The sequence below is a fragment of the Merops nubicus genome, unplaced genomic scaffold (genome assembly GCF_000691845.1).
Source record: "Merops nubicus isolate BGI_N331 unplaced genomic scaffold, ASM69184v1 scaffold3008, whole genome shotgun sequence".
Taxonomy (NCBI): Eukaryota; Metazoa; Chordata; class Aves; order Coraciiformes; family Meropidae; genus Merops; species Merops nubicus.
In genome coordinates this window covers 7,319-34,731 of record NW_008626152.1, presented here as the reverse complement: position 1 = coordinate 34,731, position 27,413 = coordinate 7,319, and the positions used below count along the sequence as shown (strand labels likewise).

The window sequence follows — 27,413 nt, the reverse complement described above, 5'->3', positions numbered from 1 at the left end:
TCGGTCCATGCCTGCTGCGGCCTGGGTGTGCAGCTCGTCTCTTCGTGTTTGTTTCGCTGCCAGGGTGGTTTGAGGGGATGCTTTCTACTCAGGGCACTTAGGACACCAGCATCTCTTAACGGTCAGCTGGCAAAGGGGGAAAAAGTGTTTTTATTGAGGTACAGGACCATGTTACTATGTTCACTCCTGCCTGCCTTGCTTGGATGTGCAATTGCGTTGTCGCTCGTTACACACATAGTCAGAACCCTTCCAGAAAGTACAAGAGGTTATTTTCTTTTTATTCAAAGGGAAATGTGGATTTGTCTTTCACCAAGTGGCTTTGAAGACCTGGGAGAATAAAAAGGAAATGCAGTGTGTGATACTGTTCCCATTAATAATCAAGTTAATTTGACACTATAAATGTCTTTGAGCAGTGAAATTTAATGACATGAAACAGCTGATGGTTTGTGACATCTGTGAGGCCTGTGGTTGCTTTTTGTGTCTGTGAGTTAGAATGACAGGGGTTTAGTGAGGAATGAGTGAAAGCTTAACAGGCAGCAGTTGGTCACTGACACTGGGCCCTGACTGGTCACTGAGGTGCTGGCGGGGAGAACTGGCTATCTGCACATCTAGGTTCTGGCAAACCTGAACAACCGTGTAGATGCTTGTTCACTTTGATAAAAAAGCTTTTGGTGACCAGTAATCACTCAAGTGTCATAGCTTTCTCTAGTTGTTTGAGGGTGTTTTTGGTTTGTTTGTTTTGTTTTTTGTTTTGTTTTTATTTTTAGCTGTTGTACGTTTATTTAGGCTGAGCTTATACAGTGACCTGAACAAAAACCTTGGGTACTTAGCCACCCAGTTTACTGGAAACAGGGAAGAAATGCATCTGTATACCTTCAAATTAGATGTGGGCTTTGATTCTTCTTGTGACATAGCATAAGAAATTATAATGGTCACTACAAGTTTGCATGTTATAAGCTTTATCCCACATTAAAACTCTCATTTGCTGAAATACTATGATAAAATCAAATTATTTGTTTGCAGTGGTGCACTATGCCTGTGATACAGTCAGTGGGGTTATTTGGAGTGTTAATCTGTTATTAAGACCTTATTGTATGGTGTAATTTTTTGTATAGTGTTTTACTTTACTTAGCTCATCTTCTTTGCTTAATGTGTAAGTAGTCTGAGATTAGTTAAAGCTAAGTGCTCCTAAGAATCCTAAATGTTCTTCCTGTAAAGATCAGACTGTTAAGTACTGCAAGCTTATACTTGTGTAGGCACTTACTTCATGTTAGTGTTTTCTTTTTAAAATCTCTAATCATAGTAACAACACACAGCTATTTTACATTTAAAACTTTGGTTTTGATGCTTAATTAAATTTGAAAGTTTCTCATTACTTCTTTTCCGCACGGAATATGTTAACACACAACTTTTCTGGCACCACCACCTTTCTTACTTTTAAACCAAGTAATCCTAATGCAGGTTTTGTAAATGAACAGTGTTGAGTATGGTAAGTTACTGTCACCTTGTTTGGACACTGCTGCATGTCTGTATTAGCCTAGAAGTTGGAAGTATGGACTTTGCTCTGTTCTGAAGAAAATACAGTTTACTTCAGGGCTGGCTTGCTCTTAGGTACATGATTAGAACAGACCCTGCAAAACATAAAGAACTCTTTTTTCGTTAGAATTGGCAAAGTTGAGCAGTTACTCTGCAGAATCTTCCAATAAAGTGATGTTTCTGTGTGCCTGGTCACGCTCCAGGTGGCTGTATGACAAGACGTGTGAGCTTGGTGTGTTTTCTTATGGTAACCTTGGAATTTTGTTCTTTGGCCCTTTCCTTAGCCTTATTGAGACTTGTTGAAAGCAAATAAAGATAAGTGAAGTGAAAGTGTCTTGCTATTACAGAGTTTTATCTAATAAATTCCAAGCCAGTTCTGATCTCCAGATCATCCCTCTTTGTTCCAAGGGCACCTGAACATAGTGGGTAATGATGTCCTCTACTAATAGGACTCTTTTTTGGCACATAGGCTTTGTGTGCGTCCTGGCACTCAGGTGAGGTAAACAGATTACTGTGTTGGAGACTTATCCCTCAAGACTTTGAGAACTTCCCTGCTTTGCTCAGCTGTTCTTAAAGTCAGGGATGTCCTTCTGAGATGGCTGGCCTCTTGGGCCAAGAAATTCAGCTACTGAGCTTTCTCTTAAGTATTGGAGAGTATCAGAGTGCCTTCACAGATTCTCAGGACTTGATTTTTGAGCCAAAAAGAGACATTTATTTTTCCCTTGGCTCTACTTGCAGGGGCAACCTGTTAGATTTTGATATAACTTGATGTTGAAACCTTCTCCTTTGACTTCCTAATGCCATAGCTTTTGTTGTCATGACATCAAAGGCCACTTAGCATTGCTTGATTTAGATTTTTCTTTGACAAGCTATCTTTTTTTTTTTGACCCTCTCATCCCCCTTTCCATACCTCCTGTTTGCCCCACCTGATTTTGGAGGCATCTCTTTTCCTCTAATAGTTAGGGTATTTTGTTGGGGAAGGGTTTCAGTAGTGTTGGGCACTGTATTTTCAGACACAATTGTCTACTTCAAGTTCTGTCATAGGCTGTGACATCTTGGCTTTGATTGTGGAAAAGTTGACCATTAACCTTTAAAATGACCTTTCTATCTTGCTGTCTCTTAGGATTTACCAGAAATAGTAGGTTCAAGATGGGAGAAAGAAACTATAGCATGCTTACTCTAGACAGCCTTCCATTTTTGTTTTGGTTACAGTAAATTCTGAAAAAATTGTCCAGGAAGAATCTTGGTGTTTGGAGTCTTGTTCCCGTGATCTTCCTTTCTTCTGTCCAGGAATCTTTTTGCACTGGGTACTGGCTTGCTGTTCAATTATTGCAGCTAGGCACCAATACAAGACATTTTTTTGTTGTTGCATTAGGGAGATTGATTCTTTTCTAGTGGGCTCAAGGACGGTTTTCAGTGACTGCAAATTGCTCATAGCCATTAGGTAGCATTTTACATGGCTGGTGGTGCTTCCATGATGTTAGATGGTCAAAGGCTTTCAAGCATGGCCCTGTATTGAAGAATGTGAACTGACATAAGTGATGGATCATTCGATGGTCTCCTTGATCTGTTTTCAGAGTGGATGCTGCTGCTCCCTGTATCTGGATAGAGTGTGCCCATATTTAGGTGTCAGTTCTTGTGGCTTTATTAGTTATTATTAGGACTGATCCTGAGTTAGGGTTTCAGACAAAATTAATTTTGAGGATCATGGCACTTGCTGGAGAGCTAACCTTTATTTCCTTGCGTCAGGCTCTTGCCCTTCGAGACAATTTGTATCCTTTGCAGGGGGATCCAGGGCTAGAGCTATTTTTACCAGGTGATAATCAAAATGGATAGCAGTGTACTGAAATGGTGGTGTGCTTCCACCTCTCTAGTGAAGTCTGTTTAGCTTCCTCCTCCCCTTTTATTTGTTGTCCTGCTTGAAAAAAGAAAAAAACCCAAACATTTTCATTCTAGACACCTGGTTGCTGCTCCATTTGCATAATTTACTACTGCGTTGTCATGGAGCAACGCAAAAGTTACATTTGCTTTTCGTGAAGTTTTTCTGCAATGTAGTTGCTTGTCTGAGTGACTTGGAAACCTGTCTTGAGGCAGTTGAACAAGTGCAAGCAGAATCTCACATGTGCACAGAGTTTGACTGTGTGCATGGACAGTTTGTTTGAACAATTATGGAGATGTCAGCTGTATTACAGAATTGCTTCCCACCTGTTTGCTCGTTTTTATCCTATTTATTTGGATTACAGATTAAGGGAAATAAGAACAAGAGATGTGCTTTGACTTGCAATGGCAGAGGATGAGGTGTTTGGGCTTCAGTACTTCACATGGCTATTGTCAAATAAAAAAAAAAGTCAGTCTTGGCTGTCTGTGCTGCACAATCATCCGAAGTGTGAATATGCTCACAACCAGTGCACCATAAGGAAGTTGCTGTTAAGCAGCATCTTTTTTTTGTGCTTTCAGTTCTAGGTGTTCCTAAGTAAAAGCTGGTCTTTTAAGTCATGTAGTTGTGTAAAATTCACTATATGGATAAATCTCTTTTTGAATTTCAGAGTTAATGCTAATTATTGGTATTTTTCTAGGTAACTTGGGAGATCGGGCATGTCTCAGCTGTACATCCCTGAGGCTGGCAAACAAAATGTGAGTAAATATGAACTTTTTTTATGAACTGCAAACTGTACAAAACCATCCGTTAGTATGCTGTCATAGAATGTAGCTTTAAATCTTGTAGACAGAGCGTGACAATTTTAGTTACAGCTTGTGAGAGATTAAAGGAAGTCTGAGTATTACTCTCTTCATGTTCTTGGTTGTGTGTGGGAGAAAGAAAGTGACATCTTCCTTTTCTCACCCACTTCTTTGCTTTTTGTTTCACTTACAAGGTAAAAGCAGTAGAGTATTAATCTGGTTCTTCAGTGATTCTAGGTGACATTGTGGGACATCCTGGGCTTCCTGCATACTTGTTTTGTGGAGTTCCATAAAGTAAACATTCAGTCACAGCTAGTTTGAAAACCACAGTTGACAGGAATGTAGATTATTTGAGTAGTATCTTTATTAAACCAAAGTAATTTACTAGATGTTAGAGCTTTGAGTGAGGCTCTCCTAGGAGATGGTGTCCTCTTCTGAACGTGGATCCAGCTGCTGTGTTCTGTTATGGAACTTAAGGAGCTGGATGTTGGCAGAATCCATTCTCTGTTCATGACTTGGCTCACAAGGCCTACTTCTGGATATCAATCTCCTAATGCCTTTCCTGGGAATGTTAAAATATGTATTTTCTAGTTTATTTGTATTCTAGCTTCTCAGGAAGCAGTGATTGTTCTTCAGTTTCCTAAGTTTTGATTTTTATATAAGGATGTGTGTCTAAACATAACCTCCTAATAGGAAACTAATTTCTTTTTTTTGGTCACGATAGTTCTGTGTTGCTATATAGCTATGAAATTTTTTTTAATACATAAAGCATTTTCAAATCTCTGCTTACTTTTTAGTAGATTATTTTATGGGGCTTCTTTCCTGGAAAATTCAAAATTTAGAGTTTTAAATCCATTATATATGTAGCAGAATATTGGGACAGATATTTTTGTTATTCTGAGACTTGTTTTTTAACCAAAAGCTGTTGTTAGTGTAATATTGCTACTTAAAATAAACTAGTTCCCACACCTTACATGACCCAGATCCAAAAGCAAGAGACTCTAATGACAGAAGCACTGAGGACAGCTTGGGGTAGAAGTTGTGTGTCCAGTGTCCTGCTAGTGAAAGTGTGTTCAGAGAGGCACGTTTCTTGTGACTATTTTTCCCTGCAGACTCAGAACCAGTTCTGCTGGCAGAGCTCCCTCCTCTGTATGCAGAAGAATGTAGATGTGTGGAGGTGGAGCTTGGTCTGTAGGCCTGGAACTCTGCTTTTGGGAAATGACTTGAAGTCAGGATGGATTGATTTATGCAAATTGTTTTAATCTGGTTTTGAATATGTACTTTATTTTCTTAAAGCAACTGTAATTTTTGTTAGTTAATATCAGTGCAAGTGTGTAGTCTTCTGGCTAATCAAGAAAATATTTTGTGTAACTTGTAAACTCTACAATTTTAAGTTTGTCATATCCATTTGTAAATGTCTGTACAGTCCTACTTGCATAGAGTGAGTCTGTGAGTCACCTGTCTGTATAACAAGTGTTGAGGTGTTTGAGGCTGTTCTACCTTCAGTTTATGCTTAATTAAAGAAAAGAACAAAATTCTGAATAACAGAGGAGACTGGTGATTCTGTGTACTCCAGCTCAGGATCATGATGGAATTTTGTGCAGAAGCGTCTGCTGGAAAGGAAAACTAGATGCATGGAGATAGTGAAAGAGGAACTGTAATGAAATCAGATTTTTCTGATAGTAATTCTCTTCCTCTAACTCAGCACCTGTGCCAAGTCTACAACTCCTGTTTATTTTCTCCAGTGTTTTGTTCAAACAGGGGAAGCAGTAGGTGGTGCTTTGTGTTACTTACAGATCTGTTTTCAAATGTATCTTTCTAAATATAAAGCATTTCTGGTTGCTATTCTTTAATTTGAGTAAAATAAGCTACCTTTTCAAAGTTGTTTAATGGAGAATTCCCTACAGGTTTTTTTTTTTTATTTTGTCACAAAGTAAAGCCAAGTGCTCTTCTCAGCTATAGACATTGATCTTCAGAGTCACAAGTTTGGGGTTTTTTCTTAAATTACGGTAGATATTTCTCAAATGATGCATTTTATGAATACGTCATTTCTGTAACTGTACAAGTGTATATAAATAGCTTTTGATCTGTTGCTAATTCATGAATCTTTATTTTTTGAAGGACTGTACACTTTAAATATTGCACTAGTGTCCCTCCTGTTTACGCATACTCCAGAAAAGATCGCTACTGTTGTTGGACTAAAGGATCTGAACAAATACACTTTACTCTTATGAGCTCTTCTGGCTCATGGACGCCACTGTCAGCCATGGGTGTGTTAGGTCCCCAATATCTTCCAGTGAGATGGTGGCATTCTTCACGTCCCTTGCGAGATGACTCCATAGTTGAAAAGTCGCTGAAGTCCTTAAAGGACAAAAATAAGAAGCTGGAAGAAGGTGGTCCTGTATATAGCCCAACAGAAGTGGAAGTTGTGAAAAAATCTCTTGGACAGAGGATTGTGGATGAACTGAAGCACTATTACCATGGTTTTCGATTACTGTGGATTGACACAAAAATAGCTGCAAGGATGCTCTGGAGAATACTTCATGGAAACACTTTGTCTCGTCGAGAACGGAGACAGGTACTGAGTAAATACTAATTTCCTTTGAGTATCCTTAGCAACTGCTCCATTTAATTTGAACTGAGTTGGTTCTTTTGTCTTCTGTTCATAGAATTAAAATTGCTTAATTGTATTTTCCTCCTCCTCCCTGTGTGGACACTAAAAATTTTGGATATGACTTCAAAATATTTTAGTCTTGTTCCCTGTTATTGAAGACAAATTTGACATTTTCTAATTGGAACAGCGGTGGATTCTTCCATTTTGTCATGTGGACAGCAGTTGTGGTTTGCTCTTGAGTTTCAGTCCATGTGCTACACGTGTGTACATGGTCCCTTTCTCTGTGTTTTCATTCCAGCTGGAAAAACAGAGGGAGAACACTTCTAGTAAAGGTTGGATTTGTGCCAATTCTGTTGTGGGGGTGTTTGTTTTATTTTTAAGCAGAAGAAATGCTGCAGGCTGAAATGCATGATTGAAAATCAGATATTAGTGCTATTTCGGGTACCATTATATTTGTGAGATAATTGTAATCCAAGGAAGATAGTTTGAGAATTTTTTGGTTTATACTTTTGATTTTCTTTATGGCATGTAGCTTACATTTATGAAACAGTAAGAAAATACCTGATAATTTTAAAGAAAAGGGAAGAGGGGGGAGGAAAAAAAAGGGGAAAAAGAAGGGGAAGATAGAAAATCTGGAGTGCAAAGTGAGTGTGGTTTCAAGTTAGGATGTCCAAAGTACATTTCAACAGACATTTCAGTTTGTGGATGAAGTAAATATGCTTATTCAACTGGTATTAAATGGATATTTTAAAACATCTGACATGTGTACGTAGTTTTCATCTGTGATTACGTTTGGTCTCTTTCTGCAGCAGTACTGGTTGGTGGTCTTTGGTCTCGGCATCTTCATGCTACTTGTTTTTGCCCTCTTCCTTATGTTGGTACAGGAGTATGCTTGGCACCTGATCCAGCTGAAATGTTGCTCAGCAATAAATATGTCTGTGCTGACGTAAGGGGATTAAGTGGTGCCAGGAAAGAGTATCTGAGGATACTAGGGAATGAGGACTGTGGGATTTATTGAAGTAGGAGTTCTGGCTTGTGCTGGCTTACTGAGAGCTCTAGGAAACTTGGAAAACCAAGTGAGACAAATTAATTCATGGTTTAGGACAGAATCAGAAATACTTTAGAGGGCAAGACTGGAACCTTTGGTTTTCCTGCCTGTTTCATGTTTGGTGAGCAGTGCTTCTGAGAAGTTATACAAACAACAGTAAAATATGGTAAGCATGGAAATATTGCTGCTGAAATATCAGGACTATATTCTAGAAGCCATGAACTTTTACAAGTAATACATTAACTTTGGGCACACACACATATTATTCCATCAGTAGATGGGTTTATCCATGTGACTGCCCTTTAGTTTTCATCATTTAGTGACAATAGAGCTGTCTTTCTCATATTTACGTAGTGGTCTAGCATTTAGCCTTCCTGAGCTCTTTTTTTTGTGCATGCAAAGTATGATTTCAATTCACATATTGTAAGGAAAACAAAAGTCTATTGTGCAGGTATAAATTGGTGTTTACATTCACATAGCCTCTTATCTAATGATGTGTGTGTCTATATGCCTGCAATACACTGTAGAAGATGTAGAGAAAATAGTTTTAAAAACTACAATAACTTTATTTTCACAATCTAAGTTTTGTGTTTCATTTATATGGAGATAGAGGAGGTCCCATGGCTTGAATGGACTCAGAGTAGGCTTAGAACCAAGGGTCAGTGAAAACCAAACCAGCCTACAGCTGAACAAAACATTTTACACGTGCTTTTTTTAAACCTGAAGTTTGTTTCAGCATAGTTTATTTTTTAGCAGCTCAGCCTTAAATTGTCATATACTGATTGATTTAAAGAAGTCTTAAAACTGATGCTGCATTAACTACTTTGCAAAAGTTGCTCAGGAAGGTAAAAAAATAAATTTGAAGTACATACTGCTTTAAATGTATTAAACTGCATATGAACTGACACTCCTGGAGAAATCTTATCTCCGTGCAGGCTGACAAATGAGTTCTTTCTGCCTGCCCTTTCCTTCCTCTGCGGAGGCAATAATGGAAAGATACCAGAGTAATCTAACCACACTAACAAGCAATTGCAGTGTGGCTAATGCGAGGGAGCTGTTGCTTATATAAAACAAAAGTCTGTTCCAGAATTTTCTTAGTGGGGTTTGGATTCAACAGGATCGCGTATCTACACGCAGGACGGAAGGCAGGAAGAAGTGAAACATGCAAAACATGTTTCTGGCTGTTAAAACCAAATTGCGCTAGTGCTGCCTCCTACAGCAGGATGGTTCAGGGAAGGGAGATGAGATGGCAACTACTACAGAGTTTGTGGCAGGTGTATCAGCTTTACAAACTCTTCAGCCTTGCAGAGGAGGGAAGAATGGAATCTGTGAACTGTAGCTGCAGATGCAGAGGAGTCACAAGTTTTCATGCTGTTGCCAAATAACAAGTGTGTAGTCGTGCAGCATTTTAGTAGGTTCCTGTGCAAAGTTGTTCTTCAGTTAGCAGAGTTAATTTCATGCTACATGTAAGCTGATCCAGGACAGTGCTGCTGTGAAAAAGACTTGTGCTTAAATCGAGTTTTCCAGTTTTAGGGTTTCCCCCCTTTTTGGTTGGTACTGATCCTTGCTTGCCTATCTCTGAGCGTATTTATGGGTTGGCTTAAGGAAGCTGAGTTGTTGGTATACCTTCATATGGCAACTGCTAGTGCCTGTTCACAACTCTTTATACACTGTCTCAGGTTACTGCTAGATTAGCTGAATCCAGCTCTAAAACTGCTCCTTAGATGTGTATTTTGCCTTGTACAAATACTTGGGCGTGCTGTCTAAAAATAGATACTGGATAGAAATAGAAACTCTACTGCACTCTATAGAAATTTTAGAAGGGCGTTTTGAGGGAAAAGGTACTTGTTTTTCTGACTTTCAAAATTTCCTTCCAAATTTCCTTACAACTTTTTGAACTCCCTGGTAGTCATTTCTCTTCTGTTTTTGGAATGAATGGAAAAATCTTTGAGCCTGTAAACAATGAACCAAAGCATCCATTCCGGGAAACAGATTTTTTTTCTATACAAAGAAGAATGTTGAAATTTGGATCTGTGGAGTTTGTGCATTCCTCAAACAGTACTCAATATTTTGGCTGGTTTTGTGCTAAGAAAATGATGGTTGAAGTTTTACTGGTTTTGTATTCTAGCAAAGCAGTTCTGGCAACATGTAATCTATGCTGGTTGTTGCTGCTGTCCCCCTGGGTTGGCATGAGCACTGGGGAGGGGATGGAGGGGGAACGGTGCATTTATTTCTGTAATGGCATTTATGTTGGCAGTTTTTGGCCAGTTGTAGCTGTGTTTTATCGAATTGTGATGTCAAATGACAGTGCTGTGGCAGTAGAGCACTGCAGTGTGTGTCTGACCTGCAGCCTCTGATCTAGGAACTGACAGTGTTCCAAATAACCAGTCACTTCCTTTGTCAAATGAGGTAGTGTCAAGCAAGATCTGCACTCCCCAATATAAACCAAGTTATTGAGCTTCCAGGGAGTACAGAAAGATGTGAGTATAGGCTGTACAGCCTAATGTATACTATTGTGGGTGTACAGAAATCAGAAGGGCAGTATTTATTTTACGCAGTTCAAGATTTGGTACGGAATGCATAGGTCTGCTTCAGAGGATTGCTGCTCTAGAAAAGCAGTGATTTTTAAAAAAAGAAGCTACCAAGCTGGGCTCATTACCCTGGATTTAAATGTACACTACAATTGTTAAAGGCAGAGGGGGAGGGACCTTTCATTTTATTCTTGATTACTTAGTCTATCGTAGCTCATGCATGTAAGAAGTGGTGGAGCACAAATGAAGATGAATAAAAGAAGTTAAGCAGCTTTAAGGACAACAAATGACCACCTCCTGTTTTCAGGTGCTTTTAAGAGGTTTAAATGAGATACTTGTTCAGTAATCCTATTGAGACACAGTGAGGCTTTTGAAATACTTTCTATAGTGTTGAAAACTGGTGAAACTTCTGCACTCAGTAGTATAGAGCAACTTGAAGAAAAAGAAAAGTAAAAACTGGCTTTGTCACATACTTTTTCTGTATTATTTTAAATTTCTTTTGTAGCAAAAATTCATATGTGAGCTTAAGTGATAATGTGGGTGATCATATCAAGGCTTTTTTAAAATATTTTTTTTTCTTATCAATACATTTTCTTTTTTTTCCCTTCCAGTTTCTTCGAATATGTGCTGATCTCTTCCGCTTGGTCCCTTTCCTAGTTTTTCTTGTCGTCCCATTTATGGAATTTTTACTTCCAGTAGCTCTTAAGTTGTTTCCTAATATGCTTCCCTCTACATTTGAGACAAAGTCTAAAAAGGTAAGCAAGTCTGAATTTATAATCCAGTAACACGTTTGAAAAAAATCAGATCTTTCCTCAACAAAGAAAAATTTAAATTTTAAAAATTATATTTCAATTTATATTGTTATTAGGGGAATGCTTTTGTTGTCTTCATGTTGTTTAGATGACCTTGTTGTTAATATATAATAATGAACCAGTGCCATCTTTGTTTACCTTTTTTATTTGCATGTGCTTAGGTACCCAGGCTCTAAGCTGCTCTAGTCTTTTGTTATCTTCATCTTCATTTTCTATGACTCTTACAAAGCAGAAATAAGTGCTATGAAACGTTTCTTTCTAGTTTGTATTACGATAGGCAGACTTCAGCACTTGGAGTCCTTGCACTTGATGCATGGTTTTTTTAAAAATGTTTAAATTTAAATAAATATAAATAAAATACTTAATTTAAACTTAATTTCTTTTAGTTATGTGTTCTCAGAATTGTTTAGAGCTGTGTGAAAATACACCAAAAAGCCCCACAATGCCTTTCAGAGCATGAAAGGTTTACACGAGGTTTGTACGTAGTGAGCTCCCAGTCAGTCACAGATGCATTCAATCATGATTGCAACCATTAATTTCTAATTTTGTGATAAATCACTCCTTGTTTGGATGAAATGTAGTGTAGGATTTTAGGATTAGAGTTGGGAATTACCCAAACCAGTTGGTTAATTTCTATTTTTTTGCTGCTAGTTCAGAGCAGCATGTTAGTTTTAGCAGATGAGACAGACCCCTTGTGCTGTACTTCACTCTGTTGGTGTTGCATCTCATGCTTCATGGGGCTTAGAGCTGATCAGCCTGTTTTTCAGTGTGATTTGGGGATCTTTGGCAAGAGTGAATGTCCCTCTGAGGTGTGCATTACAGGGGAAGTTCAGAATTACTCCACATAACTTGTCTGAGGGCAGAAGTTGTTGTATTGAGTGTGCATATTTCTGTAACAAAGTTTTAAAACCAAGTGCTTTTTTAACAGGAAGAAAGATTGAAGAAAGAATTGAGAGTAAAGCTTGAATTGGCTAAGTTCCTTCAAGACACAATTGAGGAGATGGCCTTAAAAAACAAAGCAGCCAAAGGAAATGTTACAAAAGATTTTTCAATGTTCTTTCAAAAGGTAAAAATTAAATATTTTCTCTTCCTACCAAAAAATACCTTTAAGTTTTGTTTGGTCTATGGTAACGATCAGATACCTTTATTCTGTTGGATTTGAAGAAGCAGGATGTAATGAGGTTTCTTTATGTTATGGTTTTTTTTGGAAGTAATACTTCAGTGAGCTGAAGTTTTACTTTTCTTAGCTTTGGTGTTCCAAATCGTACTTCCATTCTCTGCTTCTAGAAGCAGTATGTTTCTGCTCATTCAGTTTTCATTCTCTTGTTTAGATAATGAATGAAATCTAACTTTAAAAAATGGTGTGCTCTGTGATGAGTCACATGTAGCTTTTACCTCTTTTTTTTTTTTTTTAACATTGGGTATAAAAAGTGGGAGTGAGTTGTTTCCTGATTAACTGATCAAAATATAGCAGGGGGAGAAGTAAAATATATTTTTGTCATTAAATTCTGCTTACAAAAGCAGTTTTTAAGTGCACAGTTGCTATACTGCTGAAATCCTTTTGGATGCTGACTAGAACGTGGGATTTTGCTGGAATGTGAGTGCTGCTTTTGGTGCACAGCTTTTCTATTCACAAGCAGTCGCTGCCAGACTAATAGTCAGATACCTGCATCCTACCTTAGCAACCTTTAGGTTTGACAGTTTTTCTTCTCACCAAGTTATAGGTGAGGGTAAGGTGTTCCCAAGAGAGATGAAAAATACCTTCTGAAATCTTAACGGGATAGGATTTATCTCAGTCTGCTCACACTTCTGGCTTCTCTTAATTATGAGCCTGTTGAGTAAGAGATCAAGCCAACAACCATCAGGAGGTCTCTCTTGAAAGCAGGAGTGGAGGTAGTCCTCTCCTCTGGGGAGAGTATGTATTTGCACAGGAAAAGGCACATAAGCCTGGGGATTTCAGACCTGAACTTCAGAAGTTTGTCAGCTGCTGTGAGCTTTTCCTTGTCAGCGCTGAGAACAAAGTTCTAACGGGTGGGTTGTGTAGCTTAGTGCCATGTAGTCATGGTTATCTCAGATAATGGCATTGGCAAGTTTGGCCAGTGGGTAGCTGCCTGTAAAGTCCATGTGCTTTGAAGCTTCTCTGCAAATCATCTGTTTCTGCTCTTTTTCATCTGCAGAAAAATTTAAGCGATTAGTTGTAGCAGTTAGTAACTGAAGCACTGAGGCTGCAGACTCTGGGAGCATGTCACTGCCATGCTTCATGTTCGGGACATTTCCTTTTCTTCTGAAAGAGCTGCTTCTGAGAATTTGCATTTGGCAGTTAATTTATGTGGAAATAAGTGACATATCACTCTCCATTTGCTGGAGGAAGTCCCAAGTTCTTCTGATGACTAAAAAGAAGTTTCAAGCCCTGCATTTCGTACGTGTGGGTGTGCTTTTTACAACTAGGTATTTCTCATTTATGCTATGGAGGCAAACTTAACAATCTTGTTTCACTGTACTAGATAATAAATGTCAGAGCAAGAAGCTTAAAATGTTTCCCACCTTTTTGCAGGTTTTTTTATAGCTGTTTCTGTAAAGAAGTATTTGATGCTGAAAGAACCTTTGATTACAGGCTTAACATTTGCTGCAGAATTCCAGAATTTCTGTGCTGGTTTGTAGCTAGAGATGTATTAGAAGGTTTTGGTTTGTACTCTCAAAGAAATGCTTGGCTCTACCAAAATTCTGCTTTAAACAAGAAAGGAAATACTTTCTGTATTTTTTAAGGTTCCATTTTTGGCTCCTGTAAGTGAAGAGCTGGTAAAGCAGAACAACAAGGCCTTTGACCTTTCTTTCTCTGAGTTATGCAAGTGGAGATTAATGTACTCAAGACCATCTTGCCTTCCAAATTTTTATCTTTTCTTATACTAGGTTGCTGTTCACTAAAAGACTTGAATTGGCAAGTGGGTATAATAAATCAACATTTATACAAGTGATAATTTTTTACTATGACCTCATGAGACTAGGGATTTTTTTTTTTCCCTATTACTTTGAACTGCTGCGTCTGCTCCCAGTGTAGCTTCTAGTATCTGGCTTTAATTACTGTGAAGTGCTGTTTGGCAACACATAGCTTAAATGAGTATCTTTACATTTGTGCAAGCAGTTACATAGAACCTTCCTTCAGAAGGATACAGTCTATGTTCCCAAATAGTGGTTTATACTTAACTTCAAGTGCACTTGCACTGAAGCAAAACAGTAGTGTAACAAATGTGGTTGTGGGGAGAATGTGGGTAGATAAGTGAACAAATTTCACGGGGACACCAACGTGGCAAAATTTTTCCCATTGGATGTACTTCTCAGTTTATCTTCACAGGGTGATGCCTCCAATGTCTTTTCATATTTAGTAAGTATGGTACCAGAAATAAAGTTGTTACAGAAATTGCACTGGCAAGTATTCTATTTGCTCCAGTTATTTTTTTTTTTTTTTGAGGCATCTCATGGCAGTGCCAGCCCAGACCTGCTCATTAGTATACAGATGCATCTAGTTTTTGATTTGTTAGTTTTATCTTAAGTATATCATGCGATATTGTTGGATACTATCAACACCATTGATTCTTTTGCCTTTTATAGAAACTAATTTGGGTTTTTCAAATTTCTTTCATGTCTTGCTTGGGTCCTATTTCCTATCCTAAAATTGATGCAAAGTACTTGACAGATGAGAACATTTTTATTGTTCAAAACAGTGACTAACCGTAACATTTGCTTTGAAAAGTCTTTGTGTTTGTTTTTTATTACAGATCAGGGAGACTGGCGAAAGACCCAGTAACGAGGAGATCTTAAGGTTCTCTAAACTGTTTGAAGATGAGTTGACTCTGGACAATCTGACTAGGCCTCAGCTGGTGGCACTTTGCAAATTGTTGGAACTTCAGTCAATCGGGACAAATAACTTTCTCCGCTTCCAGCTGACTATGAGATTGAGAAGCATAAAAGCAGATGACAAAGTGAGTCAATCTAAATAGGCACTTGTTACTAATTTTGAAAAGTAGGAGTAATGAGTGTGTGTGGATATACATATCTTTTTTTTTTTTGTCTTTACTCTTATTTTTTGAGGTAACTTAGAATGAAAAGGCTTGAAGAGCTTAAAATCAGCAGTGTCCTTATTTGCAAAGAAAAAGCTAACTTTTTTTTATTGTACCATTAATTGCAATGGAAGTAATTATGTTACAAGGAAAAGGACTTATATAAAACCATAATTTGTAAGGGAGCTGATAGAAATATTAACTTGGAGACTGACATGACAGTTACAGAGCTGTTAAGAGCACAGCATAATGCTCCCTGTTTCAGAAGTGGAGGCTGGGTTGTGTTATCACAGCAGCCTCTAGTGGCCGGTGTTAAAATAAGGAGGCTAGGGGGGAATTGATGGCGGCTCTTCAGTTTTGAGCTGTTTCGTGTTTCACTCTTTGTGCAGCTGATTGCCGAGGAAGGAGTTGATACCCTGACTGTTAAAGAACTGCAGGCAGCTTGTCGTGCCCGGGGCATGAGAGCCCTTGGGGTGACAGAGGAGCGTCTCAAAGAACAGCTTAAACAGGTATGCTTTTGCAGGACTGAATACACAGAGCTGACTTCAGTTGCTAGCTCTGATTTTTGTTATGATTCTGAGAAGTCATGTTGGTTCTGTTCTCATTAAAGGCGTAGCTAAAATAGTCTTTCTGGATTTTGACTGGGCTGTGACATTTTGATGATGCAAATAGATACTTAGACTTAACCCATCCAAAATATAGTTGCAATTTTGGCAGTTTGTCTTGTTCTTTATTGATATTACCCTGTACTTCTTTTGAAGTAGATCAGTTCTTGTCTTTTGGTGTTGCCTGTTTTAGACAAAGATACATGTGAAATAAAATGCTTTCTCAAATATTCATTCAATGCTTTTGAAATACTTCTATAAATTAAATACTTCATATATTTCAATGCTATTGCTGTAGTTCTTAGCTGCTTATAGCCTGTGGCTCCTGTACTAGGATATTGACTGATAAGCAGTGGTTAAAAAGAAAAAATTAGCATTTACTTTTTATGTATGTTTGACTTGATCTGTAAAAAAAGGACAAGAAGTCCAAAAGTTGAAGATTTTTTGTGTTTTGTTTACAGTGGTTAGATCTCCACCTGAACCAGGAAATCCCTACATCTTTGCTCATTTTATCCAGAGCCATGTATCTCCCAGATACCCTTTCTCCAGCTGATCAGCTCAAAACAACACTTCAGACACTACCAGAGAGTGCTGTAAGTATTGATGGACATAGTCTGTAGCCAGCTTACAGTGTCATCACTGAAAATCTATTCAGAGGAGTAGATGTTCCTTTCATTTCCTTGGAAAGGTAAACCATGCATAGGTTTGAGTTACCTTCTAACACAAGTTGGGTTGTGTGAGGAGGGATTCTGAGAATAAAGCAAATAAAAGGCAATATTTCACTGTATGAGGGTAGACAGTAGCATGAGAAGATTTCGAATACACTTTTTACTTATATAAAAAGCAATCTGTGCTCAGGCTACACAGAGACATTAATACATGAAAATATTTATGTTGTGTGGAGGGAGAAATGATCTAAGCAGATTACTGGTAGTTTTGAGAGAAAGAGAATGAAGAACATGGACAATTTTAGGGTGAAGAATTCTCATTTTGAGGAAAGAAAATCACCTTTTTCTGAGAAATGCAAAACCAGGGTAGCTTTTGGGCAGTTTGTTAGCATACTTGTACTGCCTCTCTCAATAAGAGTATATAAACTTCTGTTATGTAGACATACATAGACACATGCAGAGACTTTAATAGACTTCTTATGCTTTTTAGGCCAAAGAGGCTCAAGTCAAAGTGGCAGAAGTTGAAGGTGAAAAAGTAGATAACAAAGCACGTCTGGAAGCAACACTTCAGGAAGAGGAAGCCATCAGAAAAGAAAACGAAGAAAAAGAGATGGAAAGATTGTCTGAAGCTGCAGAGAAAGCCAAAGAAACCCTTCAGGCTGCAGCTGTGGTAAGTTCTGCTCTCAGCTGTTGAGAAACAAATGTCAGTAATGTAAAAAACTAGCATGTTACTAGAGTTACTGCCTCTGTTCTGGGTGCTGCCTTCAAACTACACTTTAAATTTGTTTGTGAGATAATATTAAACCAGACTGCAGTACAGAAGGGTTTCCTGTGAAAATGAAAAGATTGTCTCAGTCTTATATATCTTTGATTTTCCTTTCCTCTTAAGAGTAGTAAAAGAAGCCTTTAATTCCTCTAGTGAAGGTGGTGGGCTTGTTTATTTCCTCCACCACATACTTTAAATGTTTTTATCTTTGGTTTTTTCTATTTGTTGTTAACCTGACAATATCATTGTATAATACTTGACTATAAGAACTGCTGGCCTGCTTTACTGGTGAATTAAGCCACGGGAGCTCACAGGCATATTTCATTAAGTGCAAGTAGTTATTTAATGTGAAACCACTCAATATGTTGCGAATTTTTAGTGGTGTCTTCTCATAAAAATATCTTTGTCTACTCTGGCAACCATTTTTTCTATCTTGAGAAGTTGTTTTTATTGTATGATAGTACAGATAATGTAATCTTTGCTTTAATTAAAACTTCATTGGTCTTTCAAATTTAGAAAGAGGTGGAATCAACAGTAGAACTTGAAGCAGCCGCTTTGCAAGTTAAAAAAAGTCAGATGGCTGTGGATACTGAACAAGAACTGTCAAGGGCAGAAGCAGCAATGCACTCAGAGACCCTGAAAGATACAGCACCAGTACTGGAAGGCCTTAAGGTAATCTGGTAATGGTACTTTTTGTACTACTTCGATGTAAAGATTCAGCATTTCCATGATAAGTTTCCTGTCTGTGCTTCAGTTTTAACCTTCTCACCACATTCTGCCAGTTAAAACCAGCTCATTAATAAATTGCAAATTCTTAACTACCAATGCAGAAATTAAAGTCAGCCCAAAACATCTCTGAGTATCTCTTATCTATCTGTGTTACTGAAACTAGTGTACATGTTGGGAGGGGGGGGCATTTGCACTAGCTGTAGATATAGGGGATCTGTGCATGTTTAACCTGCATGTACATGTGAGGAGGAAAAGGGCACAAATAGGTAAAGATCAATGTTCCCTTCTGCTGAAGGGTGTAGCTAAGACCAGAGGATTAAGTAAGGAACTAGGTTTGAAGTAGACTACTAGATTTGTATCAACTTCCTCTTCTATACTGTATGGGGCAGCATATGTATGCTAGAAAAACTTTGTCGTGTACTCTTTTGCTATTTCTTTAGTGTAAAGTTGACCATAATTTATACTACTGTTAAAGTAGCAGGTTAATTTTTAGGGTTAGCATGCTTTGTTTTGATCAGAGGATGCTTGTTAAAGACAGTGTGCTGTTTTTAACCATTTGCTACCTGGCTGACCTGTAGCTCCCCAGATTCCCCTCCTTGCCCTTTCTGAAGACAGGAGTGACATCTCCTTTCTTCCAGTCCTCAGGAATCTTCACTGACTGTTGTCCTTTCAAAGATAATGGAGAGTAACTTCTCAATGACATCCAACAACTCCTTCAGCACTTGTGGTTGTACACCATTAAGTCTTGTGGACTTGTGTGTGTTCAGCTTGTTTTAGTATTCTCTAACCTTCTCCTCCTCCACTGATGGTAGCTCTTCTTTGCTCCAGACTTCCCTATTGGTCCCAGAGAGCTAAAATTCCTGAAGGCCTGTCTTACCGGTAAAGACTGAAGAAGGCATTGAGTGCCTCTGCCTTTTCTGTGTCCTTTTGCACCAGGTTCCTTGTCCCATTCAGCAGCAGGCCCACATTTTCTGTTGTCCTTTTGTTCCTGAGGTACCTGTAGAAGCCCTTCTTGTTGCCCTCCGTGTCTGAGCTTTGGCTTTCCTGAATCCATCTGTGCGTGCTTGGACCGTGTCTACGTTCCTCCTGGGTCACCTATCCCTGTTTTCACCTCTTGTATGCTGCTATTTCTTGTTTCCATTGTAACTTGACTTTTATTTGTAGCTAAGCATTTCGTATTTGTTCATGAGGTTTGATGTCAGGACTTTCTCAGTCCCAGTGTTACTTTGCAGTATAACAACGTTTGTTTAAAATTGATGTTTGTCCTGGTTTTGGCTGAGATAATTTTCTTCCTTGTAACTGTTACAGTTCTGTGTTTTGGATTTAGTTTGGATAATGCTGATAACATGCTGATGTTTTAGCTGTTGCTAAGTAATATTTATCCTAAGTCAAGGACTTTCCAGTTTCCTATTCTCTGCCAGCAAGGAGGTGCACAAGAAGCATCACTTGTCATTCTTAGATTTTATTTCTTTTTGTTACCATCCTTTTAATCACAATTATTAGCATTATTATCGTTATTGTTGTTGTTTTTATTATTTTATTTCAGTTATTAAATTGTTCTTATTTCAATCTATGAGTTACTTTTTTTCCTAGTTCTCCTCCCTGCCCCATCTAGGGGAAAGGAAGAGTGAGCAAGCAGCCACGTGGTTCTTAGTTGCCTGCTGGGGTTAAACCATGAGAATGTTTTAAGTAGAAAAATATTTTCACTTTTCCTGGACAGCATCATTATCTACCTGCTATTATTATACCATTGTTTGCTTTACAATACTGCCAAGAAAGTTTTAATAGTAATAACGAAATGGCACACTAATCCCCATTGAAATAATGCATTGCTGTGTGATGAGTTAGCTGAGTGTGTAGCTGGGTGCATGATAGCTGTGAGGAATGCTCTGGGGGGTAGGCAGACATCAGGACATGAGTAGGGCTTCATCAACAGCTCTGACTGATGAGGGAAAACAAGAAGTAAGGTTAGTGTGGCATTTCTGAACTGAGGTTACAGTGTGGCTTGTCCCCTAAAAATGCATCCAGAGATTTTAAACATGGTGGAATGTATTCTTGCCTCATAGAGGAAAAATGTAAGACTGAAGTTGACTTTGAGGCAGAGGAGTTTGTTTTCAAACTGAGTTATTTTCCTGCTTTTTGGGGAGGGGGCAAGGTGAACTTAGAGCTACTGTTTTTAAAGTTAGAAGTGGGGTTGATGCCCAGGTATTAACAGCACACTGAAGCTCTGGCTTGATGAAGAGGCTGGATGCCTTGTTTTTGAATTGTTCTGCAGTTTGTCTTGGGAACATATCATCCTTCTCTGTTTCTGTCATCCTTGTTTGCACGTGTTTTTATGTACTTAAGTGGCTTTTCAGAGTTTAACCATTCAAAATAAAAGCTGGTATCTGGGTAAGATTAATACACTATCTCTAGCTAGTGATACAGAATTTTAGCGTTTTTAATGAATCATCTTGTAGCGTTTTTTTTTATAGAAGTTCAGCTGAGGTTTAGATTTTTATTCTCAGCTTTTCAAGAGACAGGTGTACTTCACAAACTCTGGATCTTCATCCTGATTCTCACAAAGGCTGTTGAAGATGATGGTGCTCTAGATCAATGTCCTGAATTTTGTTGCACATTTTTTTTGTCAAATTTATCTTTCCTGTACATAGTGAATTGCTTTTCAGTTGTTTGGATTTTTCACCCAGCAAAGAAGGAAGTAAAACATTTTTAAATGAAGACAGTTTGGTACAGAATTTTGAATAGCCAAAACCCACATAATGAATCATATTAGCTGAATTTACTACTGGTGCACTTAAGAAAAAAAAAAAAAATGTACCATAGCAAACAAACTGCCTTAGCATTTAAGATCTCTGCATTAGCCTCAAAATGACTGCCAATATTTACGCCAAATATGGGAAAGGAATCTTGAGTCTGTCTTTTCTGCTAAAGGACCTGTAATTGAGGAAAACCAGAAATGTCTTTTCCACTTATTTGTATATATTTTTATGTTACAGGGTGAGGAAATCACTAAGGAGGAGATTGACATGCTGAGTGATGCTTGCAGCAAGCTGCAGGAACAGAAAAAATCATTAACAAAGGAAAAAGAGGAGCTCGAGGAATTGAAGGGTGATGTCCAGGAATATAATGAGGTGAAGAATGGGCCATGGACGTTTTTTTTTTTCATTCCTGTTCATATTTATTTTCAGCATAATGCATAAGTGATCTGTAAATTCAAAGGTTATCTTGCTTGGCCATCTGCTAGTTGGTAGCTGAGTGAATGAACTTCGTATGGGACAATGCAGAGCCTTGTTTCTATAATGTGTTTAAGGCCTGATTAAAATCGTTGAAGTAGTTCCCACCAGGTGAGAGTCCTGTTCTTGCTCCTATTCCAAGGGTGACTAAACAGGTGCTGATTAACTGCAGCATGCTGCAGTTCTTTCTTATCAAACATAGATGTCAGTATTAGAGACACTTCCAAGTTAAGTAAAATGAGTCATATCCAACCTTATGAAAGATGTGGAAAATAACAGTTACGGGGTTGCCCTGGCTTTGCTGGGATAGAGTCGTAGAACTGATTTTCTGTTCAAGAAAGCTGCATTTTTGAGAATGCTGCAGCACCTGATTTGGTGAGAACAAAGCCAGTAAGACACTTTGGTTTTGTCTGTGGCCAGCCATGATATGTAGGTCTCCATAGTGATCCAGGTCTTTAGCAGGTATGAGTTAGCCAAGTGCTCAGAGGAGCAAAAGCCAGGGCAGCTGATCCAAGCTGGCCACCAGTAGTATTCCACACCATAAGCATCACACCCAGTATAAGTTTGAAAGTTTACTGAGGAGGGTGTCTTCTCCTGCTGGCCACCATCCCTGGAGGGTCTTATCAGTCATTCTGCTCCTGAGGCCCATTCTGCTGTGTGCTGTGATCGTCATGTTACTGCTGGAGCTGTGGTGCTCACAGTGCCTGACTTCCAGCATTCACTGCTGGGAGAACGAGCACTCTGTTGGTTGAGTATAACTTCATGTACTTTATATTAGTATTAACACCATGGGGGGGGGATGTTAATATTTTATTTAGTTAAATCTGTTTCCATTTCAACCTGCAGGCCTCCATTCGTTTTCCCAATTCCCCTTCCTGGGGAGGTGGAAGGGGTCATTGGGTTGTATAACAATTGGCTAAAGAAGACAGGGGTTCATGAAAATGGCAGCAGAATTAGAATTTTTTTTTTCTAAACCCAGTTTGGCTTTATATAGCTGTACATTTGTATTTCCTTTACATATGGCTCCTGTCTTGAAATGCTAGTTGAAGTCAGTAGCGTCCGTTGCTGAGAATTCACACCAACAAAAGCCTTTCTTTCTTGACCATTTCTTTTAGGATTTGCAAGAGATAAAAGAGCTGTCTAAAACTGGCCAGGAAGAGGCAGTGGAAGAGTCAAAGGCAAGCAAGCGATTGACCAAGAGGGTGAACAGGATGATTGGTCAGATAGACAAAATTATTAATGAATTGGAGACAAGTCAAAAGAGAGCGGATGTAAAACTGGATGGTGCCAGTAGTCTTCCTGCTGGGTAAGTGACTTGGGAGCACTGAATGTGTCTCCAACTGTTCATCTACAGCCTCACTTTTGTCTGATGTGTGATTAGAAAGGAATTGGGGAATTAAGTTATTATTAGAACGTTAAGATAATTTCTTTTAAACATAAAACTAACTTTAGAGTTTCTCTCTTGTAAGATATGTTAAGTACAGTTGAAATGAGAAAGGGGAAAAAGCAGCTGTAATTCCTCAGATGCTAGTCCTGAGTGGGTTCTGAAAGTCAAAGCATCAGTTAGTACCTTACCATCTTGTTCACACCACAGCCACAAATGGTGATGACCATGAAATCATACCTTTAGTCGTGCTCCTCACACTGGAGGTTTGCCGTGTGGTGTTGGTTGAAGGTGCCCAACAGCATGGTAACAGTGGTTGTGTTTGTTCATTACTAGAAAAGGTATCAGTGAGGAAAAATATTGCAATAAAGCCCATTCTGTCTCTGGAGAGAAACAGAGCAACAGCCCAAAGAAGGGCCACGAGAATGATCTGAGGGCTGGAGCAGCTCTCCTATGAGGACAGACTGAGAGAGTTGGGGCTGTTCAGTCTGGAGAAGCGAAGGCTCCGAGGTGACCTTATTGTGGCCTTCCAGTATCTTAGGGGGGCCTACAAGAAAGCTGGGGAGGGACTTTTTAGGATATCGAGTAACAACAGAACTAGAGGGAATGGGGCAAAGCTGGACGTGGGCAGATTCAGGCTGGATGTGAGGAAGAAGTTCTTCACCATGAGAGTGGTGAGACCCTGGAATGGGTTGCCCAGGGTGGTGGTTGAGTCCCAATCCCTGGGGGCCTTTAAGGCCAGGCTGGATGAGGCTCTGGGCAGCCTGATCTAGTGGGAGGTGTCCCTGCTCATGGCAGAGGGGTTGGAACTGGGTGATCCTTGTGGTTCCTTCCAACCCTGACAGATTCTGATCTGTTTTGGCAGAGGACTTTGGAGCCCTGGTGGCTCAGTGGTTGGACTTGATGATCTTGGAGGTCCCTTCCAACCTAAATGATTCTATGATTCTATGATAACAGGTCTAGCTGGATATAAGGAGATAATTTTATATGGTCCCTTTTGAAAAAGTTACTTTATTTTCAAAGAAAAGTCTTTCTTGGTAGTTTCACTGCAAAATTTATCAACACTTCTCAGGGTCTTAATGTTCCTGGAGTGTCTTTTAGGCTGTCAGATGTTGAACAGCCATATATTGCATATTCTAAGCACTGAAATTCCTAAAAGCTATGACTGTAATTCTCATAGTTGGTGATTATGAATACTGTATTTATCTAGCTCATGCTTGCACCATTTTGTGATTCATTAAGAGAACTTCTGAGCTCCCAAAGAATATAACCTAAACAGAAAAAAGGATTCTGCTTTTGTTGCTTCCAAACTTTTTTTTATTCCAGTCCCCTGGGCAAATGGTCATTTGTTTCAAATTTTGTATGATAAGATTAAGGTGACCATATGAATGGCACTATAGAGAAGCTGATGATCAAAACCATCTAAACTCTTAAATTAAAAATAAAATATAAAAATCTGCTTGTTCTGAATGTAGTTATACTTTGATGTAATAGATGGTTTTGTGGATGATTCTGTAGGTGATTGTGGAAGGCTAAAAACTATTAGTTTAAATATTGCTTAGTTGTCGAAGGCTTGCTTTATAACCTTCAAGCTGGTGCAGTCATTACCAAGCCTTCGAGTCATAGGAGCGACAGCAGTCCAGGAGATTCAGTGGCAGCTTGAAAAATGCTCCTTGAATAAAAGTCAGTTTGTGTCCAGACGTTAAGGCCAGGTACAGAGCTGCAACTATACTGATAAAGTCCTTCTGTTTACAGTTTATTTGGCTCATTGTCTCCTCCATTTCAGCTTGACTTGTGCGGGAAGGTGGTTCTTCCAACTATCAAAGGTTGATCTATCTTCAACTAGCAGAGGCTTTAGGTAGCAAAAGAGGGACAGTTTAGCTTCATGAGATCAGTAAGCAGACAGTAGAAACATCTGACATCTGCTAGTCATGACATCAAGTTCAGTCCCGTCTTCTACGAAGTCTATTCCTTGATAGGAGCAGATGAAGCTTATTTTAACAAAACTGCTATATTGTCAAAGTGATTAGTGGGCCAGCCTCTCTAAATCTAAAAGGATGGCAAGTGCATGGCACTGACTCTCGGGGGGCCATGGAGGGGGAGGCAAAGGGCATTAGATACAGTCTGAGAAGCACAGAAACTGTGCTAAACTTTATTTCAAATGCTACTGGTTGGCTGTGTTTATGTAATAAAGCACATGGAAATCAAACCATGAGATTTGATGGCAAGATAAAGATTCATTTGAAATCTGCTTGCTGATCTGTAACTCATTTTTGGCTTTTTTTGGCATTCTGTTCAGGATTATAAATACATAATTCATATTTTTACAAATGACATGCAGTGTAGTGACTTTCAGTTCTGCCTTTTGTCAACTTTACTCCTCTGGAGTAACTGCTTGCCATGTACAGATTGTGCTTCCTCTCCAGGGAGAATCTCATCAGTATTGCCGAGCTAATTAACGCGATGAAACAAATTCAGAAGATTCCAGAGGAGAAGCTAACTAGGATTGCAGAGGCACTAGATGAAAACAAGGATGGCAAAATTGATATAGATAATGTTGTTAAGGTAAGTCTGTGTGGACTACTTGAAGAAGAAAAGGCTAACCATCTTTCAAACGTAGTACCTGGTTTGACTTACATTTCTGTTGGAGAGAAAATTGAAAATTTTCTGTCTTCTGCAAGAGTCTTTACTTGGTGCCAGTGATGTTTTTGGTAAAGCATTGTAAATGGACCTTTTAATATATATTAGCATCTATAGAGTTTCTGTGGCTCTTTTTGAGGGGGGCAGGGGGAATCTTTATCCTGTGACTGTCACCTGTATTACCTTTAAAGATGTAGGTTTTCCTATATGCTTGTGTCAAATTCAGTACTGTTGTTCTGCTACTTATGAATGGGAGGGAACTTTAGAACTACTACTTTAGGAATACTGCTATTAGCCAAATTATTGACATAATGCACATAGATATACTTTGTCAACACAAGGTAATAGGTTCTCTTGCCTCCTTTTATACCCTAGATAATGTAAGTTCCTCTATTTCCTATGCTTGGAAGACATCAGACCACTGGTTGTCCTCTGGGTCCATTGTAGATGACCTGTATTCTTTGCCTGATTTGTCCTGATTTCTCGTTTGCAGAACATTCTCAGATTTTCCATGCATTTCTCCTTCATTTTCTTGTTCCTTTTTTACTTGGTTGATATGGAGATGCCCTGAAACTTACTTCCTTGCAAGTAATTTTCCTGCTCAATACAGAAATAGCACTTAAAACTATGGCCAGCTAGAAAATACAATTATCAGCCTTTTGAAAGCCATTTTTCCTCTCTACTGAAGCTGTCCCAGGTGTGACCATCTTTCCTGTTGCTCTAAACAGCAGTTGTACATTTAGCAACACAGGTAAAATGTACTTCTGAATTCTGCCTATAAGGCAGAAGAATTCTAACAACTTGAGGAGCTGTGCCAAGAATACATTTGTACTCAAACCTGTATAAAAGGAATTTTGAATCACCTGCTAAATTAGTTTTTCATTTTGCTTTCTGAAGGGCCTACCTCCACACGCTTTTAGGTTGTTGTAAATTTGTGTCTGTTTAGTACAGTAGGTCTTTTTGATAAAATTAAGTCTATAAAATAAGTATTGTCATAAATACTATTTCAGCAGGTACTGAATCTGAGCTTTCCATTGGAAGAGATACAGTAAATAGGTCTGATTTACTAATGCTTTAAAATGTTAGTCTTCGTGTGCTGAGGCCAAAAGTTCTAGGTCATTTGCTTTTTAAGTTTTAGCTTTTTTAATGCTCTGGATATGTTTGAGGCACTGATTGTAGTTTGAATTTGTTTCATATAAGAAAAAACACTTGTTCTTGAATGTGAGAACTGATTAATTTTGTTTTATCAGAATTTATTATAAGAAAATGTCTCAACCATGTAAAAACTAAATGTGCTCTCAATTTTATGTTCATATAGGTAGTAGAACTGATTGACAAAGAAGATGTTGATATTGGCACCAGTCAGGTTGCTGAGATCATGGCACTGCTTCAAAAAGAAGAAAAACTGGAAGAAAAAGAGAAAGCAAAGGAAAAGCATGATAAAGAAGCTGTGGAAGCAAAGAATTAAAGCTTCAGAATCTGAAGCTAATCCCAACTGTAACCAAAACCTTGTATATCTTTGTGTCTAATGGCTACATATGACTTGAGCTTTATGATTTATGGGAAGTGTTTTGAGCTGATTCTAGTAATAAATCGTAGATATGTTTTCTGACATATGGAATGAAATTTCCATTCATCAAAGAAGTGATTTACTGTCATTCCATACAGATGAAAACAAAATATGCTTCTTTACCAGTGCTCCTGCCCACAAGATCATGTATTTGCACTCATTGTTGTGGTACAGTGATCCATTAAACTTGCAAGTTTCCTGTATAAATTAAGTGTATCTATCATGGAAAAATGTTTCTCATTTATTTTCTTCCATCATTACGTGGGGCCCAGCCTTGCTCTGCTTCTACCTTTTCCATTTTTCAGAATTTAATACCACTTTCCCTTCTGACACAGCATTACATATTTTGTTAGCTGTTTAGTTGAAGTACTGTGGCTCTTCAAATTGAGTTTTATTTAAGCTAAATATCACTAAGCTGTTGCCTCACTGACAGAGAATGTGGCATTCTAATCACTTTTATGAATTCACAATTACATTTTTTTTCTGTTTAGTGAAAAATAAATTTGATTTTCCTTTTGAGTGGAAACTTCCCATGAAGTT

At 38.5% G+C, this 27,413-nt stretch overlaps 1 protein-coding gene across 1 annotated transcript; it reads left to right on the top strand.

Annotated features, from left to right (window-relative positions):
- Positions 1–4,114: 4,114 nt before the first annotated feature.
- LETM1 (leucine zipper-EF-hand containing transmembrane protein 1) lies at positions 4,115–26,915 on the top strand. Its single transcript, XM_008945885.1, has 13 exons — positions 4,115–4,170; positions 6,337–6,793; positions 11,020–11,163; positions 12,149–12,286; positions 14,997–15,200; positions 15,668–15,787; positions 16,345–16,476; positions 17,042–17,221; positions 17,834–17,989; positions 21,043–21,177; positions 22,395–22,585; positions 25,090–25,228; positions 26,622–26,915. Coding segments are annotated over exons 1-13 (2,148 nt in total). The 5' UTR covers positions 4,115–4,168; the 3' UTR covers positions 26,772–26,915.
- The last annotated feature ends 498 nt before the right edge of the window (positions 26,916–27,413 follow it).